At 39.7% G+C, this 27,500-nt stretch overlaps 1 protein-coding gene across 2 annotated transcripts in view; it reads right to left on the bottom strand.

The window, feature by feature from the left end:
* Positions 1 to 1,060: 1,060 nt before the first annotated feature.
* LOC138052383 (cullin-5-like) overlaps positions 1,061 to 27,500 on the bottom strand; it is a 30,980-nt gene continuing 4,540 nt past the window's right edge. Inside the window, exons 2-22 of one of the 2 annotated variants that reach the window (XM_068898865.1) lie at positions 26,307 to 26,406; positions 25,688 to 25,870; positions 25,345 to 25,486; positions 24,791 to 24,936; positions 21,740 to 21,820; positions 20,568 to 20,661; positions 20,163 to 20,293; positions 18,880 to 18,987; positions 18,569 to 18,633; positions 17,229 to 17,376; positions 16,901 to 16,944; positions 16,184 to 16,271; positions 15,860 to 15,980; positions 14,007 to 14,033; positions 12,447 to 12,526; positions 11,519 to 11,611; positions 8,529 to 8,644; positions 8,088 to 8,133; positions 6,478 to 6,596; positions 4,403 to 4,526; positions 1,061 to 3,191 (exon numbers count right to left, since the gene is read on the bottom strand). In XM_068898865.1, the coding sequence (XP_068754966.1) occupies positions 2,997 to 3,191; positions 4,403 to 4,526; positions 6,478 to 6,596; positions 8,088 to 8,133; positions 8,529 to 8,644; positions 11,519 to 11,611; positions 12,447 to 12,526; positions 14,007 to 14,033; positions 15,860 to 15,980; positions 16,184 to 16,271; positions 16,901 to 16,944; positions 17,229 to 17,376; positions 18,569 to 18,633; positions 18,880 to 18,987; positions 20,163 to 20,293; positions 20,568 to 20,661; positions 21,740 to 21,820; positions 24,791 to 24,936; positions 25,345 to 25,486; positions 25,688 to 25,870; positions 26,307 to 26,406 (2,251 nt within the window). In that variant the 3' untranslated portion in view covers positions 1,061 to 2,996. The remainder of the gene's footprint in view (positions 3,192 to 4,402; positions 4,527 to 6,477; positions 6,597 to 8,087; positions 8,134 to 8,528; positions 8,645 to 11,518; positions 11,612 to 12,446; positions 12,527 to 14,006; positions 14,034 to 15,859; positions 15,981 to 16,183; positions 16,272 to 16,900; positions 16,945 to 17,228; positions 17,377 to 18,568; positions 18,634 to 18,879; positions 18,988 to 20,162; positions 20,294 to 20,567; positions 20,662 to 21,739; positions 21,821 to 24,790; positions 24,937 to 25,344; positions 25,487 to 25,687; positions 25,871 to 26,306; positions 26,407 to 27,500) is intronic. The other variant, XM_068898866.1, reaches the window with a different exon arrangement.

Raw genomic sequence — 27,500 nt, 5'->3', positions numbered from 1 at the left:
TTCTATTTCGCTCGGATTAGCTCGCTTTTTCCGCTCGTATTTCGTACTTCCAAATTTTTGGAGTTGAAGGAATTTAATAAAACAATTATTCCATTCGCGCTTGTTGGATATGAGACTGGTTATAGCCAACTCGGCGCTACGCGCCTCGTTGGCTATTTACCATCTCATATCCAACGCGCGCTTATGGAATAATTGTTAAATAAAACTAAGACGAAGTCAAGATTTTTATTCACCGATATTCACCGAGCCTGAAGTGAATACTTGATTTAGGGTAACTGTACGTAGGTTTTTTTCTTTTTGAGAAACATGCACTTCTTTAAAACAGTTAATATCTTCGTCTGTCACCTCGACAAAACGGCCCGCGGCCATTTTAAAAAAAGAACCGTTTAGGTGATCATTGCGTAATAATCACCTCAACGGTAACCAATCAGCGCAGAGAATTTTCAATAATATCTGTGGAATGGAATTGAACTCGATAGGAACCGCTTTTTTCCGCTTCACCACACCGCGCTCTCAAACTGAAACTGGAGAGATTTACGTAAGTCTCCAATAGAATATCACTGTTGAAAACCAATCAGGCCTAAGCTTTGATTTTAAAACGTTTAGATTTGTCGTGAAATTTGGTATCCGACCTTTAGCAGTGTTAAATATTGTTTATTTGTTACCAAGTGATAATACAGCATTATCAAATACTGCCTAAAACATCATTGTCCCTGAGAAGATAGCGGTGTGGTGGTAAAGTGGTTAGGTGACGGGGTTAACCAACATTCCCTGTTTCGAGTGCTATCTCCATAATTAAAAAATAGCATAGCTTTCAGCAAATTAGGAATTAACGATATTAATGCATATTAATTCAGAGGTAGAGAATCGGTTGAGAAAGGAAGCGACTGAGTAGTTGGGTTAGAGAGGCCTCGACCCAGTCTCAGCTTTTTTTTTCATTTGGTTTTTCCAGTTCCTTGTAATGTTTTTTTTCGCTCGTTCCGACTAATTAAAGGCCAAGCACAGGCTAGAGGGAAGCAAGAAAACGCAACGAATGACAGAAAATCAAAGAACTGCACTCTCGGTCAGAAATAAATTATATTAAAATGAGGTATAAAGGACTCTTCTTCGTTAAATTTAACCATTCAATTTTAGAAATTTTAGAATGGATGGAAGTTTTCAACCCTTCCATCCCCATTGACAAGTACCATTGACCTGCGTTAGCCAATAGAACAAAATTTACTACAGGCAATCTTGGAATAGCAGGTTAATCAGGTCCTCGGGTCATATTTTTTTCCGTGTGGTTTAAGTCATAAAATTTCAATTACAGATTTGATTACACTCAAAAAAATCAATGTCAAAACTAAATAGTAATATCGTAGTTAAGCTGCGTTTGCGTAACAACCAGGTGCAGATGTCATTACCAGTCGCCCTCGAGCAGCAAGCCCTGTGTGTATAACGTTGTGTTGAGCAATAAAACCTTTTTGTGCCAGTGAAGATTTCGGGGCTGTCTTCGAAAGCCTAGACCCCGGCGGCTATACATTTGGTGGCAGCGGTGGGATTACAGTTTTCAAGTGGTTAAGTCGCTGTTACACGTTGAAACTTTTAGCTGACACTTCATACGTGCAACGCGGGCGCTGCAAAACAAGTTTCAGCAGGCGTTGCACCGTGTAACATAAAAAGTCGAAACTCGTTCGGGAACTTTGAAACTGGTCTCAAAATGTTGTTTCCATGGCCTTGGCCGGTTTCTGATTGGCTGACGCAGCGTATTGTAACAAGACCGAACGCGCCCAGTTTCACGAAGTGGTGTTACACGGTGAAACTCTTGTTTTTATCACCACTGGGATTGCTGCAACCGTTGCAGAAGTAGAAAGCGGCTCTACTTTTCGTGCAACTTGTCTCGCAACGGAAGTTCAACAAAGTTTCACAAAACCGACTATGTTACATGTAGCACAATGCCGTTGCTCACACGTTTCAGCTAAAAGTTTCAACGTATAACAGCGGCTTTAGAGAACTCAGGCGAGTAATCACGTTGATCAAAGTCCTGAATTTTAGCTTGTTTATTGTTTTAGAGGGCAAAATTACTAAATGCTAATTGGCTGAGACAGAGAGAGCAATTTTCATTAATTTTGGTAATTGCCCCGAGAAAAATTATTTTCATGTAGTTAATGTTGTTAGCACAGCTGGTTTCATTGCTTTGACGTTGCTGTACAAAAATAAAAACTCATTCAGCTGATTCGCGCGTTTTACAGTTCATTGGCGCTAAACCAGATTGAATTAGATAAGAGTGTTGTTATACCATGGGTGGGCTCCCCAGCACAGCCACAAATAAGTGTATTTTTAGAATACCCGTTCCCGCCAAAATCAGTTGTCGTGTCCCTGCAAAAAAAGAATGGCAAAAGCAGTCACGCGTGACATGTTTCCTTCTGATTGATTAAAATTGGCGGCCCTTTGTTTGTTTCGCGCGCAAAGTGTATCTAAAAACAAATACATTTGTGACTGTGTTGGGGCAAGGCCGCAAAGTGACCCATTAACACTTTTATCTTATTCACTCTTGCGCAAACTGAACACTGAAAATGGTTTCCTGTGAAATTGCACAACAGGGTAAGTTTTTGACTTCCTTGAAAAAAGAAATTTTTCTCTATAATATTATTCGCATTTTCAAAAGATGCAGAAATTGCCCGAGTTGCGGAAAATACACTTGTTATTAATCCTTAATTTTACTCGGCCCCATGCGATTACTTACACGAGCTCGCTGCCCGAGAGCGACTGGTAATGAGAACTACGCAACTTCGCTACAATATTTCAACAAGAAAAATAGCATTAAATATCATTTCCAATTATAACTAGCCTAGAAATTAAGAACATTTCGCACATTTCAATGTGAGTAGGTTCCTATAAAACGGATGTTTTGTTGTTAAATTCAATGTTCTAGGTTCTCGAGCTATTGAGTTGTTGTTATACTTGAGATTTTATTGCTTCCTAAAACAAAGGCTAAGTTCTTCACTCGATGTTGACTAAACCATGTATAAAAATGTATTTATGTCCTCCTCGTCCCTTTTGATGTACTTATGATCTATAAGCCACTCGATTTGTTCCTTTATCATCTTCTTCTGAGGAATGAACATGTTTTTTAGAATCTCGACGAGTTCTGTTTGAAGAGCTGCGTTCGTAATCCTCTTTCTCATCTTCATAATTTTGACAATCGCTTCCTAGAAAAACACAGACATACTAGCCACTGAGAATACAATACTACAATGCATACTTAATCGACCACTTCCCATAGGGGCTTTTCAGCGCCAATGAAACACAATCAACGAAACGACAGAACAGAACAACAACAACAACTGTTAAAGAATCCAACTGGCCGGAGGCAAACCAGTTGGCTATCTACAAGTGCGGCCGAGAAGTTGAACCAGGGACTATCAGGAACTTATTCAACGAGTGGTCAGAACGGGTCTTTCTGAACCCGGGAAGCAAGCGTCCTAAACACTAACCTGGATATACGACAAGAGTTAGGTTAATTGCGGAAAGGTGCTGTGCAGTGGTGAGGGGACTCGCCTCCCACCAATGTGGTCTCGATTCCCAGAGTCTGGGAATTGAACCCAGACCACATGGGTTTGAGTTTGTTGGTTCTCTATTCAGCTCCGAGAGATTTTTCTCCGCCCGGCGGTAATCCAGTCACTTTTCCTTCTCCACAAAAACCAATCTTTGATCTGATTAGTACTCTAGCGCTAGATGACTTGGCACTCAAATAGAGTTCCCGATTATCCTTACCAGTATTATTTCCGCAAGGTTCTGTTCATAAACTACTCAACAAAAATACAGGTGCGGTAGACTGATCAACTGATCTCTCACTTAGTCTGTCAGTCAGTCAGTGCACGTCTCCCTGACTGTGCAAACACGGGGCTGGGGCCCGTTTCTCGGCAGTCCCGAAAACTTTTCGGGCTTGAAAAGCCATTTGTGAAACTGCCCAACCGCTTGTTTTGGAAGGCCCACTTTTAACATGTTTCCAAGGTAACAAAAAGAAAAATAATTGTAAAGTTTCACGACTTAAAGGCTCTCTGTTCTTGAGATCCAAAGGCAATTATGATACCCGAAAATGGCCCGTAACGTTTCGAGACTTGCGAATCGTCGACTTTCCGACCCTTAGTTCGAATCTCTTCCACCAAGCTACATACGACACATGAAAGCTAGGCCATGAAACTACAATAGGTTAACGTAAAAATTGTCCTGTTTTACTTTGAAATTGACGAAAGGTGGTACTCTCGTAATGTATTAAACGAAAGGGTGAGTGTTAATCATACAAAGATTATAATATTAATGTTAATCCAACACAGATTAATATTAGTCAGTGTTGGGTATCTCCGAGTCACCCTTGATAAATGGTAGAGCAACCGAGCTTTTGTTATTGACAATATACCTGTATTCTTAAAATCCTCAATGCAACGATGCCATCATTCTCTTCTTGTTTTGCTTTTTCTGTCGAAAGCTGTAAACGACCGATAAGATTCACTTTGCCGCGTTTCTGCAATTTACCATTTTTGCTAAGGAGAAAAAAAGAAAGAGTAATAAAAACTTATGCAAACTTGCGTAAATTGCATTATGATCCACTTCATATATCATTTCATCGTTTAAATGTCGTGACGTTTAGCCTCTGGTGACAGAAATAACTTTGTAAAGACGGCGGCACAGAAGTCTTAAGGATAAGCAAAGGCTTGCTCGCGATTGATTTTTTTGAACCGGCTCTTTGAAGAAAGTTGCTTTTGAGGATGGAACACAAATAAATGAATTTTCACGGGTCACGGAAAAGTTATGAAATTTGAAAAATTAAATGATCAGATCCTGCAAATAATTAACAAACCCTCAGGCCACCAACTGAAGTTCCCTCACAATGACCGTCTTTTCGGTTATTACCGGTATATATATATTTTTTGGTTGTTGCCAATTATGACAATAGGCCTTTGCATGACCGTGTCACGTGACTTTTTCAATCATAAGAACTGGTCGTGGTACAAATAGATGCCAGAAATCGAAAGAGCGTAATGAATTTAGTAAGAATGTCAGTTTTGAGGCCAAAACTGACATTCTTACCAATTTCATCACCCTTTTTTCATTTGTACCACGACCATTTTTTATGATTAACACGGTCACATGATATGTCATGCAAAGCGCCTATCAATAATTATCACTAGTCAACTCTTGAAAGTGCAAAAGAAAAGAGGTCAGAGAATTTCCAAAGATGGAGATAGTATTTATACTATATGAAAGGTAAAGGTTTAAAATTTTCGCCAACTACTGGATCAAAAGACCTGTTTGTTAAGGCAGCCTAGTCTCCTACGCAAACGTTCTTACGGGTTCGTCACGCAATCATTCCTCCTCCACGTGGGGGAGGAATGATTGCGTGACGAACCCGTAAGAACGTTTGCGTAGGAGGCTAAAGGCAGCCAAGAAGACTTTGGATATATAACACACCGGTGACGTCACTAACATGTTCGTTATTTCAAGTTGTAACCAAAAAGGATCCTTCACAGTCCATTAATGTAAACAAGAGGCTGCAGGTAGCCTACACTTTTTTCGAAGGATTTTTAGCCGATTTACCTTTAAGTTCACAATATTGCAGTGCTTTTTTTTTGTTACAAGTTCAATCAGTCCGGAACAGTCCAAAGTCCACATTCCGAGAAACCAATCGTGGAATAGTTGTTCACATTTAAAACTGTTGTTAACGGCATTGATTCCAATCAAAACCAGTAAACGGATGCCTCACAAGTTTTTACGACGGTATTGAAAAAAATTTAATACATTTTTTTAACAATACCTAGAGAATATTAGCCCGGTGAGATGTGTTACCGAGTCATACGATAACCGGATATTGCGTGAAACGTAAACGCAAAAACTGGTTTCCGGTCACGCACACAATTCTTTATCAGATATTTCCCCCGAGATTATCCCGTAGCCTTTCGTGGTTTAGTGGTCATCGCGAGCGCCTCTGAATGAGGACATACCAAGTCTCTCTACCACGAGCAGTCCCACTTACGCATGCGCAGGAAAATCGCGACCCGAAAGGAAAAGAGTCAAGAGCCAAATCCTATCCTCTATTCTTCCAAAAAAGTAAAAAGGAAAGCTGGCATAACAGCACTTTAAATCTAAGGTTGCATTGTAGTAGGGGGTAATGCATTGACGACAGCAACGGCACCCTAAAACGAAACGAAACCCTAGCTTTTGGTAAAAGAGTCTGCTGCACGTACGGCCTGCATTTTTGTAGTCGTTTCTTAACCGTGGTCGGCAAAACAACACAGGAAACTATGTTTAACCTTCAGATGGTGTTCTCAGCAATCTAGCATTGGGTTTCTTGGCCAAAAAGCTTTCCACGTAAAGGAGATGAAATGATCGTAAATGGCTAACGAAGCGCCAAGGCTACGATCGGTGTTTATTTTTAAATGAGGTCTTCGTTCGCCCGCGTTGCTGTCTTCATTGCTTAAGATCTCTTGTACTTACACAACAGCGAATTCTTGATTGACCCAGAATAAAGAACTATCACTAAAATCCTTTGGAGATTTTGCTTCAGGTTCACATAGGAGAATCTGCCGCTTGAGCTTGGCGAAGGCCACCAGAGACTGCGCAAAAAAGCATTTAATTAGAAAAAGAGAAGGGCAAGTTTCGCTTGATATCTACCAAATAAAAAAGGGTTATTTCTTTAACACTTCACTAGTCCGAAAAGTGTAAGTAGAGGATTTCCTAAAGGAAAAAGGAAAAAGGAAAATACTTTGTTTATAGTGGAAGTGCACTTAGCTACCAAGCTAGTTTACAGACACCCGACTTTTAACAATGTGAAAATAACAATTCAAACTTTACAGAAACATTATTAAGAACCCCAACTGGCAGGAGGCAACCAGTTGGCTATTTACAAAGCATGGTAGAGTTGAATCCGGGGCAACCGAAAACAAATCCTAACCAGAGGTTAGAACGGGATTTGAACCCGGAGCAGCCGCATGCAAACCCAACGCCCTAACCACTCGACCACGCTGCCTCCACAAAAGAAGAACTTCATTCCCCGATCGGCCTTATTTTTATTTTGGCCAGCTAAAAGATAACACAAAGATAGTTTACTCACCAAAATTTCATCTACCAAAGTGTCTTAATTAAAACCATATGAAATCCTACTAGGTCAAAAATCGAAACTGACCGCTGCCATCTTGGATTAACTTAGCAGCCTAGCGACGTAGGCGTGATGTCAAAGAGCTCAACTAGAAGTTTGGCGGGAAGATTGAATACTAATTCGTTCGGTCAGCTCTATTTTTGCTTTTTTGTTCAGCTCCATTTTGCTCCAACAGGGGGCCTAGAGACAGCAAAAGAGGAATTTCTTTTCACCGTTTACCGATTACGAAAAAGAAAAAATGCTCAAATATATTTACTGATGCTCGGACGGGACGAAAAACACTTTAGGGACGATTGCTTTGAAGTCGATCACCGTGTTCCGTTGGGAACACCCTCTGGTTCGAAGCGATACGGCTGCTCCAGAGCAGCCATTTCAATTAATTCAGTCGCGCTTGAGTTCTTTGACGTCACGCATACGTCGCCCGGCTGCTAAGATAATTCAAAATGGCGGCGACCGGGTTTTCGACTTGTGACTACTTTGGAGGAGAATTTCATAGGGTTGGAACGCACTTTAAGAGCCTGAAATTGGGGTGAGGGGCCTGTCTTTGTACTAGATTTTGGTGGTATAAACAAAAGCAAGGACTATTTTGGAGTAAACTTCTCCTTTGACTGCGTTCCGTACAACGATAGATAACAGCTAAGACTTGTATCATATTGCAGGCGCAGCCAATCAGTGAGCCAATAATTCAACAATGCATGCGCACATTCGCAGGCACAAAAAGGGCGGGAAAACAAGTGTTTTAACTCGAAAGAGGTTTGCCTTTGGCCTCTGACTGGGTAAAAATGTGGCGCGAAATTACTAAACCCGTCCAATTAAATGAACCAATCAGATGTAAACACATGCACCCGGCGCCAAACGCGGGAATCGATTAAAAAAATCGACTCTCGGCGGCGACAGCAAAGTTTGACTGGGCAGAGGGAATGAAGCTGCAGATGATAAGTTGACATACCCAAAGAGTTCTTCGCAGTTCTGAATCTGGAAGCTCTGAGGCAAGCCTACAAAATCAAAATAGTAAAAATAAGATTTCGTTTATTTACCGGGCTTAAAACTTAAAACAGGATTATGAACACTGAAGGGTTGTTTATTTCTATATCACGAGCCTTTAAAGCGTTCAATTCTGACTCGTAGTAGAATGTAATTGTGTCCACGGTTGCGCAACTTCTGTTTCCTCTGCATCCGAAGCAAGTTATGCAGGCAGTGTTCACTGGTGATTTGGTTCCATACCTTCAATGGCCGCTTCCTAATTACGTCTGTGTCATCGTATTTCAAGTTCTCTCCTGCCACCCATGTCATAACAAGCAAAAATCATCATTTCAAGATTCCTTCAGCTAATTTGCTCGAATACTGAAACCACGTCAACTACTGAAGCGACACAACAGCTCACACTGACCTCAAATTTTCGAAGGCAATCTTCTCATGTGGTCGTTCATTCCAGGCAAACAACACAGCCATTTGAAAGGTTGTTACTTCCAGGTCAAACTTTCCAATCTTGTTGCCAAAGGTAATCTTTAAACGAAACAAAAAAAACAATTAAAATGGAGTATATCTAGTACTAAGTCAGCAACGGAAAAAAAAAACATTGAAAAACCAGATCAAATCGACTTCAATTGGTTTACTCCGACGTAGCCGGCATAATCAGTGAATTGTTTAGTCCCTCGAGAATTAATAGCGACCTTCAGATCGAACTATGAGTACGAAAATCATTACAGTTAAAGAACGAAAAATTTCGAAATGTGTGTGCTCAGAACTGAGAGTCGTCCTCGTACTCCAAAACCTGAAGGTCGCTATTAGGGAGCTTAAGCACGCGCGTTTCAGACTCGGACGGCAACCGGAAGAGAACATTTCGCGTGCCATGGCGGTGATGTCTCCCAGATTTTATACTAATCATCTCTAATGGAGAAAAGATACTTTTAGCAATGTAAATGTGGTTGCGTGAAATCAGATTAAAAGGAAAAACAGCTCACTTCCGGTTGCCGTCCGCGTCTCAAAAACGCGCGTGCTTAAAAGCTCCCTGTTATCCTGACGAAGGGAGTGGATTTCCAAGGCGCCCAAACGCCAAGTGATTCACCCAATTTCCAGATTCACAAAATAAGTTAAGTGCCAATACTCAGTTACGGATCAAACGCTGCCGATTGTCTGAAATTTCAGCCGTCGACTAACGCTGCCGACAGGAGCCGGTAAATTTAAGGTGTCGAGTCGCAGCTATTAGAGCGGCATCTGAGATCGGTTCACAAAATGCGTTTCTAGCTTTCTGGTTGGTTCAATCAATCTCGGTTATCAGCTCATATACCTTAGTTTGACCTTGTATGGTAAATGATTGCGTTAAGCGTTCCTAAACTAAAATTGTTTTCGCCGGGAAGCAACATTTCTCTTTGAATAAAGCCAAAAAAGAAAAAAAACTTTTTTGTGTGGAAAGTTTGGATCAATTCCGACGTTTAGAAGTACGCGAAAAGGCAAGAAATGTTTTTGTGACGAGCCTCCGTCTGTCTGACCACAAGGTATTACACAACATCGCATCTTCATTAAGTTTTCTCTATTTCGCTCGTATTTCGTACTTCCAAATTTTTGGAGTTCAAGGAATTTAATAGAACAATTATTCCATTCGCGCTTGTTGGATATGAGGCTGGTTATAGCCAACTCGGCGCTACGCGCCTCGTTGACTATTTACCATCTCATATCCAACGCGCGCTCATGGAATAATTGCTAAATAAACAGACAAAGAAACAGTGAACTCACAGTGGCCCTAACACATTAAAGCTGCTCCTAAACTAATGAATGGTATTCCAACCGCTAAATGAAAACCGAAAGAGAAGGTTGGTGTATAAAATGTTGGAGTATTTTGTAGTAAACAGTTCGCATTCGCTTTAACAGACCCATCACCATCTGGGTGAGCTGTCATTTACCTCAGTTAACAGGAACGGGCAAATATAAAGAGTGGTATACACTACAACCGTTTACAAGAATAACTCGTAATCAGTGCAATTCCTTCACAAGACTGCGTTGAACCAAAGATCCGAAATGCTATGACACCTCATACGAGGAATGTATCAAAATCACTATTTTTTTAAAAAATAAAAAATTGGATGGCAACCTTGAAATCACTGAGATCATCACTGTAATAAAATAACAAGCTAAGCACCTTTTAAACATCATTTTCATTTACTCCTATCGATACATATGATGACAACGATGACGAAATTCATATAAGCATAGTTAGTAGTGGAGACTGGTTATGAAACCCGGCAAACTTAAAAGGGGAGCTCTACTGTTTCCGATTTGATAATAAAACCGTACCATCACGTGATCACGACAGTGCGCACTGTTTTCATCCAACATGGCGGACGATCCCCTCCATTAACTAAGATATAAGTGTCAGTTGTATTTAGAGCTAGGACATTAATTGGGAATTCCACATAAATCAAATCAAATAGGCCATTTCCGAGTTCCTGTCTGCCTCCTCTTCAAAGCGAGCCTAAGTGCGAAGTTTTTCTTATGAAAATTAGCTTTCATTCATATGCAAAGGAGAACTAATTACCATCACAAAAACTTCGCACTTAGACTCGCTTTGAAGAGGAGGCAGACATGAACTCGGAAATGGCCTATTAACTCATGTAAAATCGGAGGATGGTTTTAAGGAGAGGAGAAAACCGGAATAAACGGAGAAAAACCTCTCGGAGCTGAGTAGAGACCAACAAACTCAACCCACATATGACACCAAGTCTGAGAATCAAAACCCGCGCTACATTGGTTGGTGACGAGTGCTCTCACCACTGCGCTACACATCCCTGCTCCCAGCGCTGTATATATGAGTTATTGACCAAGCGTGAGGTCAATATGGCTGGATATTGACCATGTTCTTTTTTTGCGTGTTTATGGACCGAGACGAAGTCAACTGGATTTCACGTTAAACGTTAACCAAGCTTTTCATACACCTGCGTCGAGTGTGCATATGCGCGGTCAAGTGATCAAATTATTACTGCAATCTTCGTGCAAATTAGAACTGTCGGATTGTGAGTCTATCCGTAGAATAAAGTTTTCCGTCTTTGGACAACTGGGACCAGGGGCCCGTTTCTCGAAAGTCCCGAAACTTTACGGGCCATTTTCGGGTGTCACAATTCCCTTTGAATCTCAAGAACGGAGAGGACTTAAGTTGTCAAACTTCACAGTCATTTTTCTTTTTGTAACCTTGAAAACACGTTAAAAGATATGCTTTCCATAACAAGCGGTTGGTAGTTTCACAAATGGCTTTTCGGGCCCGAAAAGTTTTCGGAACTTTTGAGAAACGGGCCCTAGATCTTTAGTTTTGATGTCTAGTCAAGAGTTAAGAAAATAGACCAACAGTTGCATGACGTAAAATTCACAAAGACAAACACAACCCACCACTCCATTGGACATCAGATGATGCCACTGAAGCTTACGGCCACTGTGGTTTTTCCTGTAAAATTCCTCCACCTCTGGAATATAGTCTTCAAGCTAAACGAGGAAACAACTGCATGAACTATTCGTCGTCGTGTTGGAATATCAGAAATCACCCTGCCAGCAGAGCCTTTCTTCACTCGACGAGAAAGAAAGGACTTTGCAGAAATCGTGCCAAGTCTTTATCGAGTATGCGCAAGCCGTTGCTTGGAGACAGTTTCAAACCCAGGCCAAGTCTCGATCGCACGCCCAAACGCCATAAGGGTTTTCGTACTGAAGACTCGATTTTGACCTTCGCCTTGTCAAAAATATGATGCGCGCGCTGCCTAAACCGGTTTGACCGGAATGACTAGCTCAGAAACTTGGGCTGGGGCTACTTAACACGATTTCTGCAGAGCCTCTCTGGGTGATCAGAAATACGTTAAAGGGAAATTATTTAATATTTAGCCTGAACTACGGATAGGACTTTGTGAAAGATTTAAAACGACCCCAGATGATAACAGGTACTACGTTTCTTCGCCTCTAAATGCAACATCTTCACCAGAAGTAAAGTACTGTGGAACTGCGTCTGAACAAATGAAAATCTTTACAATGATGCACATACTTTAGGTATAGCGTGTAAGCCGTGATCTTTCTATTTTGTAGGTTTCTCTTAACGTAGCCCTTCAAATCATACAGTAACCTCAACGGCCTTAAGAAATTAAAATGCAAGAAGACAACCAGCTGGTGATTTACAACAAAAGGTGGGCATGAATTAATTCACGAATGCAGCGGAAACACCAAAGACGAATCCATTCGGTGATCAAAGTGACATGTGAACCGGGAGAATCCAAAACCCTGAGACCGGATTAACATCGCTGTATAAAAAAAAAAAAAGAAGATTTAAGCTCACCTCGGTGGGCAGCGAGACTGGAATTCTCTCTGAAGCTCTAGACCACGCTCCTGCGTTTAGTATCTTTATGTTTACCGAGTCTGCAAAATAATATGAAACCAGTCATTACAGACAATTTGAAATTGTGTGCTCCACTACTTGGCGTAAGAAATGGAAGCGGGGACCATAGAGACCTCGCCTTATTAAAGGGGCTAGGTCACGCTATTTTAGGTAATTTTGTTTAATTTTGTTAATCATGAGCTCTAAATGTCAAATTGGCAGAGCAAGAGTCTTTCATTTGCAAAATCACGCCCACATAACAACTGAGAATGATTTCCAGCTGTGTAAATGATATTTTGATATAGACTGACGTAAATTTAAAAAAAGGTGGGCCGACGTTTTTTCAAATTTACCCAAATTCAATCCATTTCAATCCGCTCCAGTTTTGTCCATCCATGTCCCTTCTTGGCTTCCCTGTGTTTTTTTAGAGTTCTTCTATAGTTTTGAACAGTTATTTTGATATTTTAATTAATTCTACGACCATTCGATAAGTGCTGAAATTGCCTAAAATTGCGTGACCTAGCCCCTTTAAAGCGATCCGAAAGAAAGTTAACGAATGTAAGAAATATGCTATGATTGAAGTGAACAAAAGTGATTTGGTACCGTACTGCAGTCTCATTACGGTTTTAAAATATGCATAGACCAGTTTTATAAATGGCTACCTCCTTTACATTCTTTTGTCTTTATGTCAATTCGATCTACTACCCTCATTTTGAAATAAATATTCTTTTAAAATTTCCTCGTCATAGCGAGGCTAGAAGGGCTTATTAGCAGTAAAACAAAAGAATACTTTATTTGGTCGCCATTATGAAAGAGGTCTGTGTGAAGCACTTCCTGTAGTATTAATTAATTGTGAGCTGTCCAGAAAATAACTAGTTTGATTTGCAAGTAATATGTACTTATTGACTGAGTAAGACGGCCCGACGGGAAAATATTTGGCCCGAGGTCATGTCGTACGCGCTCGGTCCGAGCGCCATGCCATGACCGAAGGCCAAATGCTTTCATGTCCGGCCAACCTAAACTCAGTCAATGAGCATTTTATTATATGTGCTCTTTACAGTATTGATGAGCACTCAGAAGATGAAGTTCGGGCAAAATAAGCAGCAAAAACTTGCACAGAAAATTTATCTAATACGTTGTTTGCATTTGCTTTTCTGACTGTAAATAACCTGGATGCTTAAAAGCGACGAAATTCTCTAAAATCGCATCGCACGGAGCAATACGTGTTCCTAGCAGGGCCTATACAGGTTTTTCCGGTCCTCGTACGACCCTCATACGGAACTTTTCCCAATAGTTTTACAATGAGAGAGCGCGGGGCCGTACGGGCCATATGATAAATATGCAGTAAAACTGTGTAACACTTAGTTACTCTGAAAAATATATCCAGTCATTGTCTAAAAGGAGATTTACCAAATATTTCAATTATTAATTCATGGGAATGAACTCTAGATTCTTTTATTCCTATTTATTCCATAAAGATACCAAGAAAGTAGTTAAATTCAAGAAAGAACGCGGACTCACAAGATCTTGCTCCGAACCTCTGTACATCTAATGGATTTAAAGATATAATTTTTTCATCGTTACCGTATTATTGTCTGGAAGCCTTATATAAGTCTTCTCACTTTAAATTCCAGCCTTAGGCCAAATAGTTAAAAATTAGAGCAATCTTTACCCCAACCAGTAGGCAATGGAAAGGTTGACTCCATTGTCTACTCGTTTGAACATACATAAAAAAGGAAAGGTTTATTCCACCTGGAATTACATGCCTTAAAGTGTAACTTAAGAAGGCTCGAAAGGGTTTCAAGACTTAAAAGACCCTCTCTTAGGATCGAATGATGCTAAAACACTGTACCACGTAACAGCAATGTTATGGTACCATATGAAACAAACAAGATGTGATAATTATTGTGATGTAATAAGTTACCTTGGCAACGGGAAAGCCCAGCAAAAACACCCTTTATTTTGGATTTAGTTGCCCATATCTCAAAAACGAACTCAGTGACCCCCCCCCCCCCTTTTTTTTATTGCTGAAAGGTGATAAGAAGGTTACGATGAAACTTTCGGCAAAGTTTAAGAGGATTCAGAGCGACCTTAACAAAATCACAGAATTAAGGTGGCTCTGAATCCGCTTGACAGAATCTTTTTAAACTTTGCAAAAAGTTTCATCTTGCCTTTCTGATTACTTTTCAGAAATAAAAAATGGGTGAAACCAAGTTCGTTTTTGAGATATAAGCAACTAAAGACAAAATAAAGGGTGTTTTTACAGGGCTTGTCCGTTGCCACGGTGACATATTACGTCAAAATAATGACTGTATCTTGTTCAGTAATAATGTGGTGTTTCATTTGGTACCACAATATTGCTAATACATGATACAACGCTGTGGTGCCCGATCCTTCTAATAAGAGCGTCCCTTGGAAGTGTTCACACTGGTTTGAGCCACCTTCACTCGAACACTTTCCGCGGATAAACTAACTCTTTCCACGCACCAACGTCAAACAAATTAGAGAGATTTAGCATCGCATTTTTGAATCGCTTTTACGTGAAACAGCAGAAAGCAGGTTCCTACTTGTCATAAAAGCATGACTGATTCCCTTATTCTGACTTCACTTGTATTTCTTTTCCAAGACGTTGCTTGATATGATGATGGCGTTGAATACAGTCGCATTTGCGACTGAATTTTTATCTTCTTGCGACTAAAATATCTAGGGGAGTCGCAAATTTGCGGGTTCTTTTCACATTTCACAAAAACAAAAATGCCACTTGGATGCCCTACCGGGGGTAGAAATGGGTAGAAAATAGCACTTCATATTACCCTCGAATAGTTAATTCTGTTGAATACATGAATTTAAGTCAAACAAGTATCTTTGCATTTAGGCAAAACACAAATGTTCGTCTCTCGTTTGCCGTTAGACGTAAACGTGATGCTAAATATCTGACGTACTCGCGAATATGCTCCTTTTTCCACAATTTACATCCTAGCAGTATCCCAGGACAGTCGGCACTTGAACCTCGTTTAAATGGCCCAGCTCCCACGATTCTCGTATGGCTCAGTGGCAGAGCATCCGAAGTAGTCATCGGAAGGTCGTAGGTTCGACTCGTGCAAAGGACCGCTCGGATTTTTTTCCGAGTGTCCCCGAGTCATCATCGATTAATGTTAACCGGGGTTAACATACTTGCCAATCTGACCAAGAGCTAACGTTCGAAACGTCAGCTTTCAAATTTCTCGTTTACGGTGGTCGATTTACCATAACAACCCAGTTGCAAAATCCATTTCTGTGCGGTTTCACTCCCCCATCGACGCAGCACCACAGTTTCATCAGAAACTAAACTCCTTTGTCCATTTTATGTATTTTAAAATAAACAGCTGATTTACCTGCAATGTCTCCCTTGTTCATGTATTCTGCCTTGAAACCCTGATTCAAATCATTGCTAACTTTGATGTCTTGGAACATACGAGCAAGCTTGTTGATGTAATCTGCGGGCATTCCGACATCCTGTTGCAAAACAAGTAAGGATACCAGGGCTTAAGCTTATCTAAGAAATTTATCTTTACTGAATGGAAGGGACATAGCTTTTGACTGGTTAACTGATTCACTCCTCAGGCCCCAGTTGACGAGTTGAATCGTCTATCACTCCCAGGAGTCAATAGACTACGATAAAAAAATACTAAAATACCGAAGACAAACATATGCATTACCCTAAGCCATTCCACCATGTTTTCTTCCATTTCACTATCGGCCGACGTGTCAAGAATCAGTCGCCTCGTTAAGTGAGCTTTGTGGTACCTTGAATATAACCACATGTTTTGTAACACTCAAACATTTCAGACATACACAAACTGAGCAAAAAATGTTAATATTGCGTTTACAGTGGAGTGCAATGGGTCCTTTGCAGGTTAGTGATCACATGGTACAAAAACGGCCATACTGGGACACAAATTGCCCACTGGGACATCTAAAACAAAGAACATTTAAATTATCTTGCTTCGTTCCAGGATCGCGGTTTTTGTACCATGTGATCACTAACCTGCAAAGGGGCCATTAGCTTTCAAGCTAGTTCAAAGCCACGACAGCCCACTTAAAAACTTACTAACAATTCAAAATGGACGTAGCATGGGTTCAGACCCTAACTGACCAGAGGCAACCACTCGGCTATTTACAGAGTGTGAAAGTTGAATAAAAGGCCAATGAAGGCAAGTCCTGCCACTGGTGAGAGTTGGAATAGGAACCGAGGCAACCGCATGAAAATCCAACGCCCTTATAACTATTCCAAGCAATGCCCTTTTCGAATCGGGTCTTTTACGGCTGTTCGCTACTCGTCTTAACGAATGACAAGTCGTTATGTTTGAAAAGAAAGTTGTAAAATTTCATTTTCCGGTGTCGGAGGCAAGGATGTGGGTGCACAGCTGACTTACCTCATAAAAACATCTTTATTGATGACATACTTAAGGACCAACAACTAAAAGGAAAACAGAACCACGCATTCAGGAACAGGATCTACCAGAAGGATCACGGCTTACTTGGCAACCTATCCTAACCGACAGAAACTTGAGCGCTTTCTTTTCGCGCCATATTTTCATCCAAGCTGACGTAAAAGCAAAACCAATCGTGACTTGCTTTTTCCCGCGCTTTTCTCCCCGAGCTTAGCATCGGTGCATGTATTTAAATTGCTCTGTTAAGCTTTTCACGTGTCGAAACAGCCAAGACACAAGAATGAATGTCAGTACGATAAAAAATACTCACGACGTCTTTAAGCTTTGCTTGGATTTCATCCGATGTTAGTTTTTTACTGTATGGGGTTTTCCGAAGCAGCATGTCGCAGAAATTAGCCAATAGCTCTGGACAACGGGATTCTGGCTGCGACTTCATATTCAGACCACCACTGCCACCACTGGAAAAACAACGCAATGTTGCAGACCAAAAATAACATTTTTAAAAACAACACAACCGGCGGTATATGGGGCGTTTAGCGATAAGAGGCGTGGTAACCAGTGAGGGGTCCCCTGTGCTAATGATTTTAACTTGCCTGGGACCACCCTACCGAGTGAACATGAGGTCCCCTCTAGAGTAGGGGCAAAAAGTCTCTACGAACTGGGAAGGGCTAGTCTCTCGCTTTCTTCGCTCGCCCACTTCTTCAGTGTCTTCTGCTTTTCTTTCTTTCTTTGTCCGATTCTCGTGATTACCTGGTCCCAAGCTAGGAATTCACAGCAAAACCGAATCTCAACGCGCTAGCGACTCGGTTTGCTGGTTTAGCAGATTTTTTTAAGCGTGTGCGACACAAAAGGCAAAACTCGACTCCAAAATGTTCAGTTTGTTTGATTTTGGCGGAAAGACTTAATTAACGTAAAATACTTGAATTAAGGTGCACTTCATTTAAGTCTGCTTCTCTTCCTGCGGTAATTTTCAATGAAGTGTCTTCACGTGACGTCACGGCGGCCATGTTGGTGTACCCAACTAATCCTTCGGGAATTGAGCTCTATTATCATGCAAACGTTTTCTTTTGTATCGGTGGGAAAACAAGGTTACTGATCACGTGAGTGTAAACACTCTGTCTGTGGAGAAAATATCGTTGACGTCCCCTATTGTCATTACTGTGCTAACCAGAGCCTCATTGGTTGTTGAAACAAAGGGTCTTTTGTTCCTGTGGTTGGCACATTTGAATAACAAATATCTCTTCCCTATACATTTTTGTCTTTTTTTTTTTCTGCACGGGCTTTTTCCATCAAAACAGGCTGTCCACGAGTCTTCCCTCTCAAGAAGTACCTCCGAGTGTTTCTCATGGTTGTATCAGTACCATTAGTCACACATTGGCTGGGAGGATTTGAAGCTTTTTATTTCAGTGCCACGATCACATTATACGACGAGTACGCTGTCACAACAAATAATCTGGTCTAAACCTTTGCGAAACTCGATCCGCATTTTACGCAAGTGCTACAATAATAAATCAGCCACAAAACAAATACAGGGTTTACTCTGCCAAAAATTCTGTAAAATGAAAGATTGACATGGTATCAATCCATCGGCCGTAAACACTTTTGGCACACCAAGGTAACATCAATGGAATGCATGAGAAATCCCCTTACGATTTATTCTTGTTTGGAAGTTCCAACTTGAAAATTGAACTATCATTCACAACCGTCTTGAATGCCTGTGAAATATGCAAAAATTAAAATTCAGTCTATTAGTTTTCTTTCCGTTTACCAAGTGTGTTCATTTTTTGCATGCCTTCAAGTTGCTGTCAACATAACTATAGTATGCATTGGTCCGATAGCTTCGTATCACTGTCCGACGACCGACTCGGAGAAACGAAAGGACGTTTCCGCAAGGGTGATCCTAATAAATACTTACAGCTTCAATAACAATGAACGTGAAGTTGTATAGTGAAAATTAGTACCTTATCTCTTGCTGTAAGAAAGCGTGGATCGTCATTAAAGGCTTCTTTCACAAGTTTGCTAAATCTGTTGAAGAGCGTAAGTAGCTCCTCTACATATTTTTCCGAGTCCTATGGTAATGGAACAAAAGGAATACACCATTCAGTTAGAATATCTACATCCTTGAACACTTGAACATACCGAGCAAGTTATTAGTGAGTTCCAACGCAAGGGTATTCCAAACAAAAGGAGCACCCATCGTAAAGGAGACATTTGACAGGTAACTAATTTTTAATGTTGCCTAATTAAAACCCATAATTTGGTACCTCTTAGGGGTGAAAAAATTTCATGCTACGTCCACAAGATAGGATCTTCGTACCTCTTAGGGGATCTTTTTGAAAATTTCCGACGAGCACCCTCGTCCCCTTTTTATGTGGGATTTCCCCCCTCCCTCCCCGGGTCTATACTCTGCTCCGAGAAGTTTTTCTCCAGGTACTACAGTTTTCCCATCTCCTCAAAAACCAACCTAGAGCTTAATATGAGCTGATAAACTCATTTTATGTTATTTTTGCACATTGTCCCCAATTAGTCGCTCCTCCACTCTAATGATCTTTTACCATAAATGCAAAGAGAAAAAAATGGCTAAGAGATGGAGGAATAGTAGCAGGCTACAATCTCTCCTTTCTTGCAAGTGAAAGTTAAACATCAAAACTAGTGACAATTCCAGCAAAATAACTTAAGAGGTCAACTTTGAAAGAATTAATGCTAGATTTACATGTACAGATAACATTAGATGGAAGAGAATTTCCACCCATTTACGTAATGCTTAAAAACGAAGTACTTTAATAGGGTACGTTCGATTGACCCTATTCCGGAATAAGAATACACGGAGTGACGATTTAAAACGGTACGTCTGACGTTTTGAAGCAACATGGATGATTAAGATATGCTTAAAATAGCATTTTTGCAGGTGTTTGGCAATTTTAATGTGAATCTCAGTAAAAACAAACGATTTCTAACTTCTATTCCATGTGTTATTATTCCGGAATATGGTCAATCGAATGCACCCTTAATATAATCAATACAATCAGGGTAAAATCATGGTTGCCAAGAGTTCGCGATGGACCTATAATGTCATTTGAACCACTTGATCCTAACTTCATCATTTTTTCCTGGGTATCTCGATTTTCCCCACTGCTCCTCAAACATCATTGAAATTATCACCCTCAGCCTTGATCTTGTGTTACTACTCACTGCATTGTCATTATTATCAACACCACCACCACTACCACTCAACATTACTTACACTTGTAATGGAATCTGCAGATGCTGTCATGTCAGCAAGACCTGTCGTAACAATGTACGACTCTAAATTGGCTATCATAGGATCCACTCCTCCCTGGACACGGTCCATCAGTTGAAACATCAGTAGAAGTTCTGCAATAGGGGAATGTGTTTTCCCAGTCAATGTAGAGGCTACAAAATTTAAGAACTTTGACCATCCCATATTACCTTGCATTGCTGTATCCAGTAATGTACTTATCAAAAGTGTGCTTTAAAAAGAACTTCATGGCAAAGTAAAATATTAGGTAAAGCTCAGCTAGTAGTTTACATGTAAGCCTTGTAATTTTGTATGAAAAAGCCCTTAGACAATATCTTAATAATATAATACAATAAACACATGTATTCATATAGCATAACAAACACTTACTCTCTGTTTCATTGGCTGCTATCATTCCAGGACATTCAGCTAGGATGGTTTCTTTGAAGTTTCCAACAAGGACATTTACACAGCAATTTGTCAGCTGGGAAAAAAAAACTACTTTTACCTGCTAAATCAAATTGAAAAGATTGTGGCAGAAGGGTTTCCAGGTTTACAAATTATCATCATCATGACGCCGATGACGATGACAATGATGATGATGACAATGATTACTGTTGTTATAGCTACATTGTACATAATACTTTAAACTATCCAGTGGTTAAAGTACTGACAGCCAACAAAGATCATTGGCTGCTTCACTCAGAAATCATCTACACATACCTTTTTCCCTACACAGGGCTTGAAATTATTGAAAAAATCCATTCACAAGATACGTAAATTTAGTGGCAATTTCAAAATTAAGTCGCAAAATCGTCATGCTGCATTTTGTTGTCAGCCGCCCATTTTTTAGCAAAACAAAATATGAGCCCACAATACTATGTGTAAAGAAACTGCTGGAAATGGCGAATAATATCGAAAGAATGGAGTTGTGTACGTAACATTGCAGTTAAATTAAGCTCCAATTATGCTATCTTCAGATTGAAAGAAAATTCACGGCAAGAAACAAATTTAAATAATTTTGTCAACTGGCAACTGCTAAGTTAATCCTTTTGTTTAGAAAGAGAGAAGGTGAAAACAAGTCTCAAAGGGACAAATTTTCAGTTGCAAAATAATGCAACTGTATTGGTCGCAATTTCAAGCCCTGCTAAATTGAAAAAATGAAAGACTCTTTCAGACCTAAGATTAAAACTCATTTTGACAATTACAAGATGAAGTTGTCTGAATGTGATCATCACTTTTACTTTCTATTCTTTGTAATGTACACGAAACAAATAAAAACTTGGCTGCGGTGTTGTTGCTGGAGTTTGCCTTCCTCTCTGTAGCCTCTTATAGTTTACTTGTAACTGTCATGTCTCTTCTCCTCGAATTCCATACACCCCGGCTTTTGAAAATTTTTACACCATGTCACACAACTTAAGCATGGTTGGCATTGTTAATCAAGAAAGTCAGTCCAATTTAAATCATTAGAACATTTTGATGTCAAGTTCACTACACTCCAATGATCCAACACATCAGTCCACCTTGGATAGAAAGTTGGTGCATGAAAGAACTTGGCTTACCACGTCAACGGAGTTACACCCTTTCCTTGTTTCAAGGTATCGCACAGCCCTTTGTTCCTCTTCCTTCAACTTCATCTCTGCCTGAAAAAAAAAAAGCTCAAAAATGAGAAAAATCAATGTCCTTTGATGACACCAAAATGCTGCACTGAACAACACATTTTCTTTGGAAGCAGAATGCAAAGCAGTTTGCATTTTCACCAAAGGAAGAGATCAAGGTCCCTCACCAGCTTAAGGAGGGTAGCTCTAAACTACAGAAAGACAATAGTTGCTAAGGATGCTTTTTAGTTGAGGGCCCAACAAAAACATTGCATGGATCGTTCTTTGAAGTAACTTTTTCATTGAAAATCTGACATCACTTAAATCAGAAGGTGCATGCATAACTAGCCCCATGTGTTTCAGTGAAAAACATGCAAAAACTCTCAGGAAATGAAAGGAAGAGGCGGTGTTTTCACCAGAAGGGAACCGTCCCTTCATTTTTCGTAAACTGAAGCATGGAATTTCCATTTGGACAAAAAATGGAACTGATATTTTGAAGAGTGTATCAAAGGAGGGCCTTATGATGTCATAATTTTTTTTGCAAAATAATTTTTTTTTCAAATCCATGCTACAGATTTTGTGTTAGAATCTTCTCATACTGTTGGGTTAAAAATTTGTGAAAAACACAGTTTCAACCATTGACTCCCCAACCTCGTTCCCAGGGTCTCTCTTCTCTGCCTCCATTGTCGTTGAGAGAAGACCCTGGTTCACGCTGGTCACATGTCTCCCAGAATCTGGGAGGTTGGCGAAATGTGTGTTAGGGGATGGGTGGCAATGTAGGCTTTGTTTACATTGCAAAGAAGGGAATCAGCACGCAATTGATTTTGTGGCCAGATGACCATTGACAAAACGTTTGACAGCAATATTTTATGTACTACACATATGGAATTCGATGTGAAAGGAAAAAAGTTGTGGTCAAATCGATCGGACGCCACAGAAAATATCCTCACGTTATTCAAGTTTTCATCCGTGTGAAGGTCCGGATCAACGATGAATGATAATAGTTTGCGACAATTTTAAAGGAAAGAAGATTTTGTCGTGCAAGAAAACAAACAAGTTCAGCGATCAGCCGGTGTGTTGTTATTTAAGTTCTCGTGTCACATATTGACCTCAAATCCATCAAATCAAACTGTATTAGCATGTGCAGGTATTTCATTTTGTTCTTTGATTTTCGTTTTTCTTTCGAAAGTTAAACAACATGATTGCTAAAGTCACAATCTTGTACAGCGAGTCGACAGTTTGACTTATGATATTTATATTTCAACAACTTTGTGTAAATTGTCGATGTCGTTAAGATTTTTTTTACCACTGCACCGCACTTTAATAGCGTGTATATTTTTAGTCGCAGTAAAATAAGAGACATTTTTATCAAGCAAACGTAGTGTTTGGTGTATTCTTTTATGTTAGTGTTTGTTCTGAAGAAGCAACTTTGACTACTAACGAAATTAATTTTTTTTAAAGCGAACGTCAATCGCCGCTTGACATTGAAGTCGTCTTGTCGATCACAAAAGCTCTTGCTTTTAGTTTGACCGCTTTTGTGGGAATTCATCTCCTGTGGGAATATAACATCAGCTCTTTTGACCTTTTTATTTTAGAAATGCCTTGTTAAACGAATATTTTTTCGCCCAGGTGCGGTTGCGGGATCAAAATATAACGAAAACACTACCCTAGTGGAAAAATGTTTGTCGACGAGTGCCACGTGACCAGCGTGAACCAGGGTCTTCTCTCAACGACAATGGAGGCAGAGAAGAGAGACCCTGGGAACGAGGTTGTTGAATCCCATGGGTTCCCCATTGACAAGTAAACCGTCTGGCGTTAGACAGAGTAAAATACCAAGTCTAGCCGGTTTATGCCAGTTTCGGTGTCAGTGGGTTAATGGGGACATAGTTTTTCAGTGAGTGATTAACTCGCTGAGTATTTAGGAATTTTCTGTTTTGGTCATGTTATTTACCAAATATGGTTGAGTCAAACCACACAAAGAAATGTTAAATAGAACACGCTTGGCAAAAAAGGATAAATGTCGAGTCAAAGGGACTCAAGAAATGACTATTTGACCGGGTCCATAGCAACAGTTTGGTAGTTAAGAGCCACCCCCCTTAATCCTAGGACAAATGAAAGGAGAATTGATTTGAAAAACAGGTTGTTAAAATCAAAGGTCACCATGGTAGACAAATAAAGATATAAATTTAGCCAAGCCTAAAAGCGGAGCTCCCAGTTTATTCATTGTTACTAACAATAAGTTAATCTGGCTTGATCCCGCCATCCAATCGAAACCCAGAACCCAGTCAGAGGTCAACCTTAATATAAAATAAAAACAGCTGACCTCAATGAACTCTAAACTTGAGCCTGTGATATGGTCATGTGGTACTGGTCAGTCCATACCATGTTTTGACAGGTGTCAATTGACCATAACATGGATGTCCAATATCAAAGAGGTATTGCTGTATTGATGAACTCTAAACTGGTCACATGATACTGGTCACATTGGCATACATGGAGGGGTGGACGTACATTGTACCATCGTACGGTTACCAAAAAAAATTTTCTTGCAATGATGGATCACCATATTTTCTTACCCATAGTGCTCCGCACATACGCCAGAGATCTGCTATTATACAAACGTACTATTAAAATCTTTAAGTGCTGTTATTAGGAGATAATATTATTAATGGTTCATGTCAGCTGGAACTTGAGATTATGGGCTGAGATTCATATGTGCTGTAATCAGGCAGCTGGCTATTGCATCAGCAACGCTGGTTCCTAACTGTTTGATACTATCACCACATGTAGACTCTGCTAACAAATTTATTGCCTGACCAATAAAATGCAGGCAAAGATGAAGATCAAATACCAAGCTGCCAAGACAGCACACAAGAGTGCACATTACAAGACAATAATAAAACCCGCGTGGTTAATGATGGGATAGCTCCATTGATCTAGTGAGGGTCTTAGTAAGGCACAATTTCAACTTCTCTAAATTTCTCTACAAAAATAAGGAATTTATCAAATTCTTACGTATTTCATGTAATTCTGCACACCATTCTCCTGTAAGTAAGCTGCTGCCTGTGTTTTGTAGAATTCCTCTGTAGCATCCAAATAAGCTTTTTCAAAGTTATCTTTGTAAATTCCTAGCTTGTCCACAATATCTGAACTAAGATTAACTGAAATAAGTGACAAATTATATTAATTAACACAAGATTAGCAAGCTATTAAAAGTGGGGTGACTGGCTAAATCGTGTGGGTCGTGGGTCCTGTTTGTTTGAAGATAAAAAAATGATATATATTAGCTCCCTCAGTGCTTGGTCCAAATTTGTCTTAGGTCTTGTCTGTTTCGAGAATTTCCAGTCGTTGACAAAAAAAGGGTTATGGTTAGGGTTAAGGACCCACCCACCCACGCCGATTAGACACTCTCTTAAAAGTGATACAAAGCCATAAAGGTGTTAGTGTTTGGTGGTTACTCAACACAACAAAAGTGGACAACATCAAGTTAAATGTAAAGAACTTTCTTTGAACCTAAACTAGCCTTGTACAAGTGTTTACTTTAGACACACATCAAAAGTGTTGCTTACCATACGATTCTCTTACACCAATAACCAGCTGAGAATCAAAAGCTTCTCCATTTCTTTCTGCATGAACCAACTTCATAGCACTTGACTGCAGCCTTGATTTGATGGTGCGGAATATTCCCTCATTCCAGCTTTCTAGCATTAACTAGCAAAATATATAAAGACAATTCAGCATTTTATAGTTTGCTAATCTGCTATTGGTTAGCAGATACAACTATTCTGAAGTAGGGTACTTTCCACCTCTCATTTTTCACAGCCAGCTCATGCAAAACCTCCTCAGTGACAACGCTAGGAAATAACACATCTTTTTGTAGCATACAAACTGGATGAGTAAATGCAGCCACACCTTCTGAACAGTAATTCCATCTGTTTGAGGCCGTTTGCTAGCGCCTCCACCAGCTTTGCCCTGCAGATTTGACTCCAAAGTATTAAATGGCTTTGGAAGGTAGTCGCACTGAGTGAAAAACTTGGACCATTCACCAATATACGCTCGCAACAAGGTTGAGTTATCCTCATGCTTTAGAACACGCTGAAGGAAAGAAAATATTAAATATCAGTCGCTTGTTTTTTTACTATCACAAACATTCACCTTGTTTTCTCCTTTTAAACCTGGAGAGAAATAGATAGAAGCAAGAATAACTGTTCCTTTTCACACTTCTGGCATGCACAACTAAACAACACTTTTTTCCGTTGCTAAGCAGTACTTTAAGTCAAAACCATGACATCAAGTTTAGAGAAGCCTTCCGGGGAATTTTAAATAACTTTGATTGGTCAGTCACATACTTTCAAGCTGACAAATCAACTTTTTTGACGTTTTCTGGTTAATGTTCTTGTAAAACGCTGTTGGCACATTTTCAATTAATTTTCAAGTAATTCTGACAAGCTATGACAAATTATTCACAGAGAGAAACTAAGAGCATGTACACATGTATGTGTGTATATGCGTAGATGTACACTTCGCTTACCTCTTGGACATGTTTAATGAAAGACTCCACTTCATCTTTTAAAGCTTTGTAAACTTTTTGTGATCCCTTCTCATCCCAGTTACAGACTTTATGGACATCCCTATCACATAAAACATTTTATCCTTGCAAGATCAGCACAATGTCAAGCAGAAAGGTACGGTATATGATAAATAAATAATTTTATGAACGTGGTTGTGCATTTCCTGATTTATCAGCACAAGTAGTACTTAACAAAATTACTCAATTGCTGTGTTTCCATATCAACTTCCATATTGCACTCTGTGACCTCTTTTGCACTCAATAACCTATTTGTGCATTCACTATTGACCAATCAGAAACCTTATATTCTGTTGAGTATTGAATAAAGAAATTTATCACCTCAGTAAGGGCTTTTGTTTAAATAATCATACCATCTAATTCCTTTAAATGACAATTAAAGATGATTGTATGGCAGACAGTAAGGAGAATTAGCATTTAGATCTCGGGAGTGAGAGTGCATGGGTCACACATCTAGCTAACCTTGCTGATTTTTAAATCCATTTTTAGCAGCAGCAAAAGGCAAAACCCTTACAATAACCTCTGGCTGAAAGTTGAATTTCACAGTCCACATATCAATTTTTTGAAAGGTGCAGAAAGATGAATTTTCTCGCATTATGGAATGCAAGCATTGTTGATTTCTGGTATCTTGAAGGTGTGGTGATTGCAGTGGGTGTTATCAGGTTTATTAGGTACCTCGCATGACTGCGAGGGGGGTTTTTTTGCAGTTCAAGGTCACTTGACAGCAAATCTCATTTGCATTTTTATAAATTTCCTTTTAAGGACAGTGCCTACTACCTACTATTGTTATTGTGCATACAATCTGTGCATCTTAAGATATTTGGATTTCCTATGGATGGTGCTTGTTAATACGGGAAAATTTTTGCATGATTCAAAAACATGTGGAGAAAGCTGAACTTACCAAGAGTGCTCTTGGTTACTATCAAAAATGAAAATTGGTGGTAACCACACATTTTTCAGAGATAAATAAGGTTCAATTAGGAAAAGAATGCCGTACATGTACATTGCTTTGTATTTTAAAGCTTTTTACAAATATTGTTGATTAATTATCTTTGAAAAATGTGCGGTTATACCCCCAATTTTCTTTTAGGATTTCAATAACGCTCGTTAAGATCTGCTTTTCCTGCATATTCAGTA

The sequence above is a fragment of the Montipora capricornis genome, chromosome 6, assembly GCF_036669925.1.
Source record: "Montipora capricornis isolate CH-2021 chromosome 6, ASM3666992v2, whole genome shotgun sequence".
In the NCBI taxonomy this organism is placed as follows: Eukaryota; Metazoa; Cnidaria; class Anthozoa; order Scleractinia; family Acroporidae; genus Montipora; species Montipora capricornis.
Note: the sequence above shows the minus strand (reverse complement) of the source record. Positions and strands in the feature narration are given on the sequence as shown.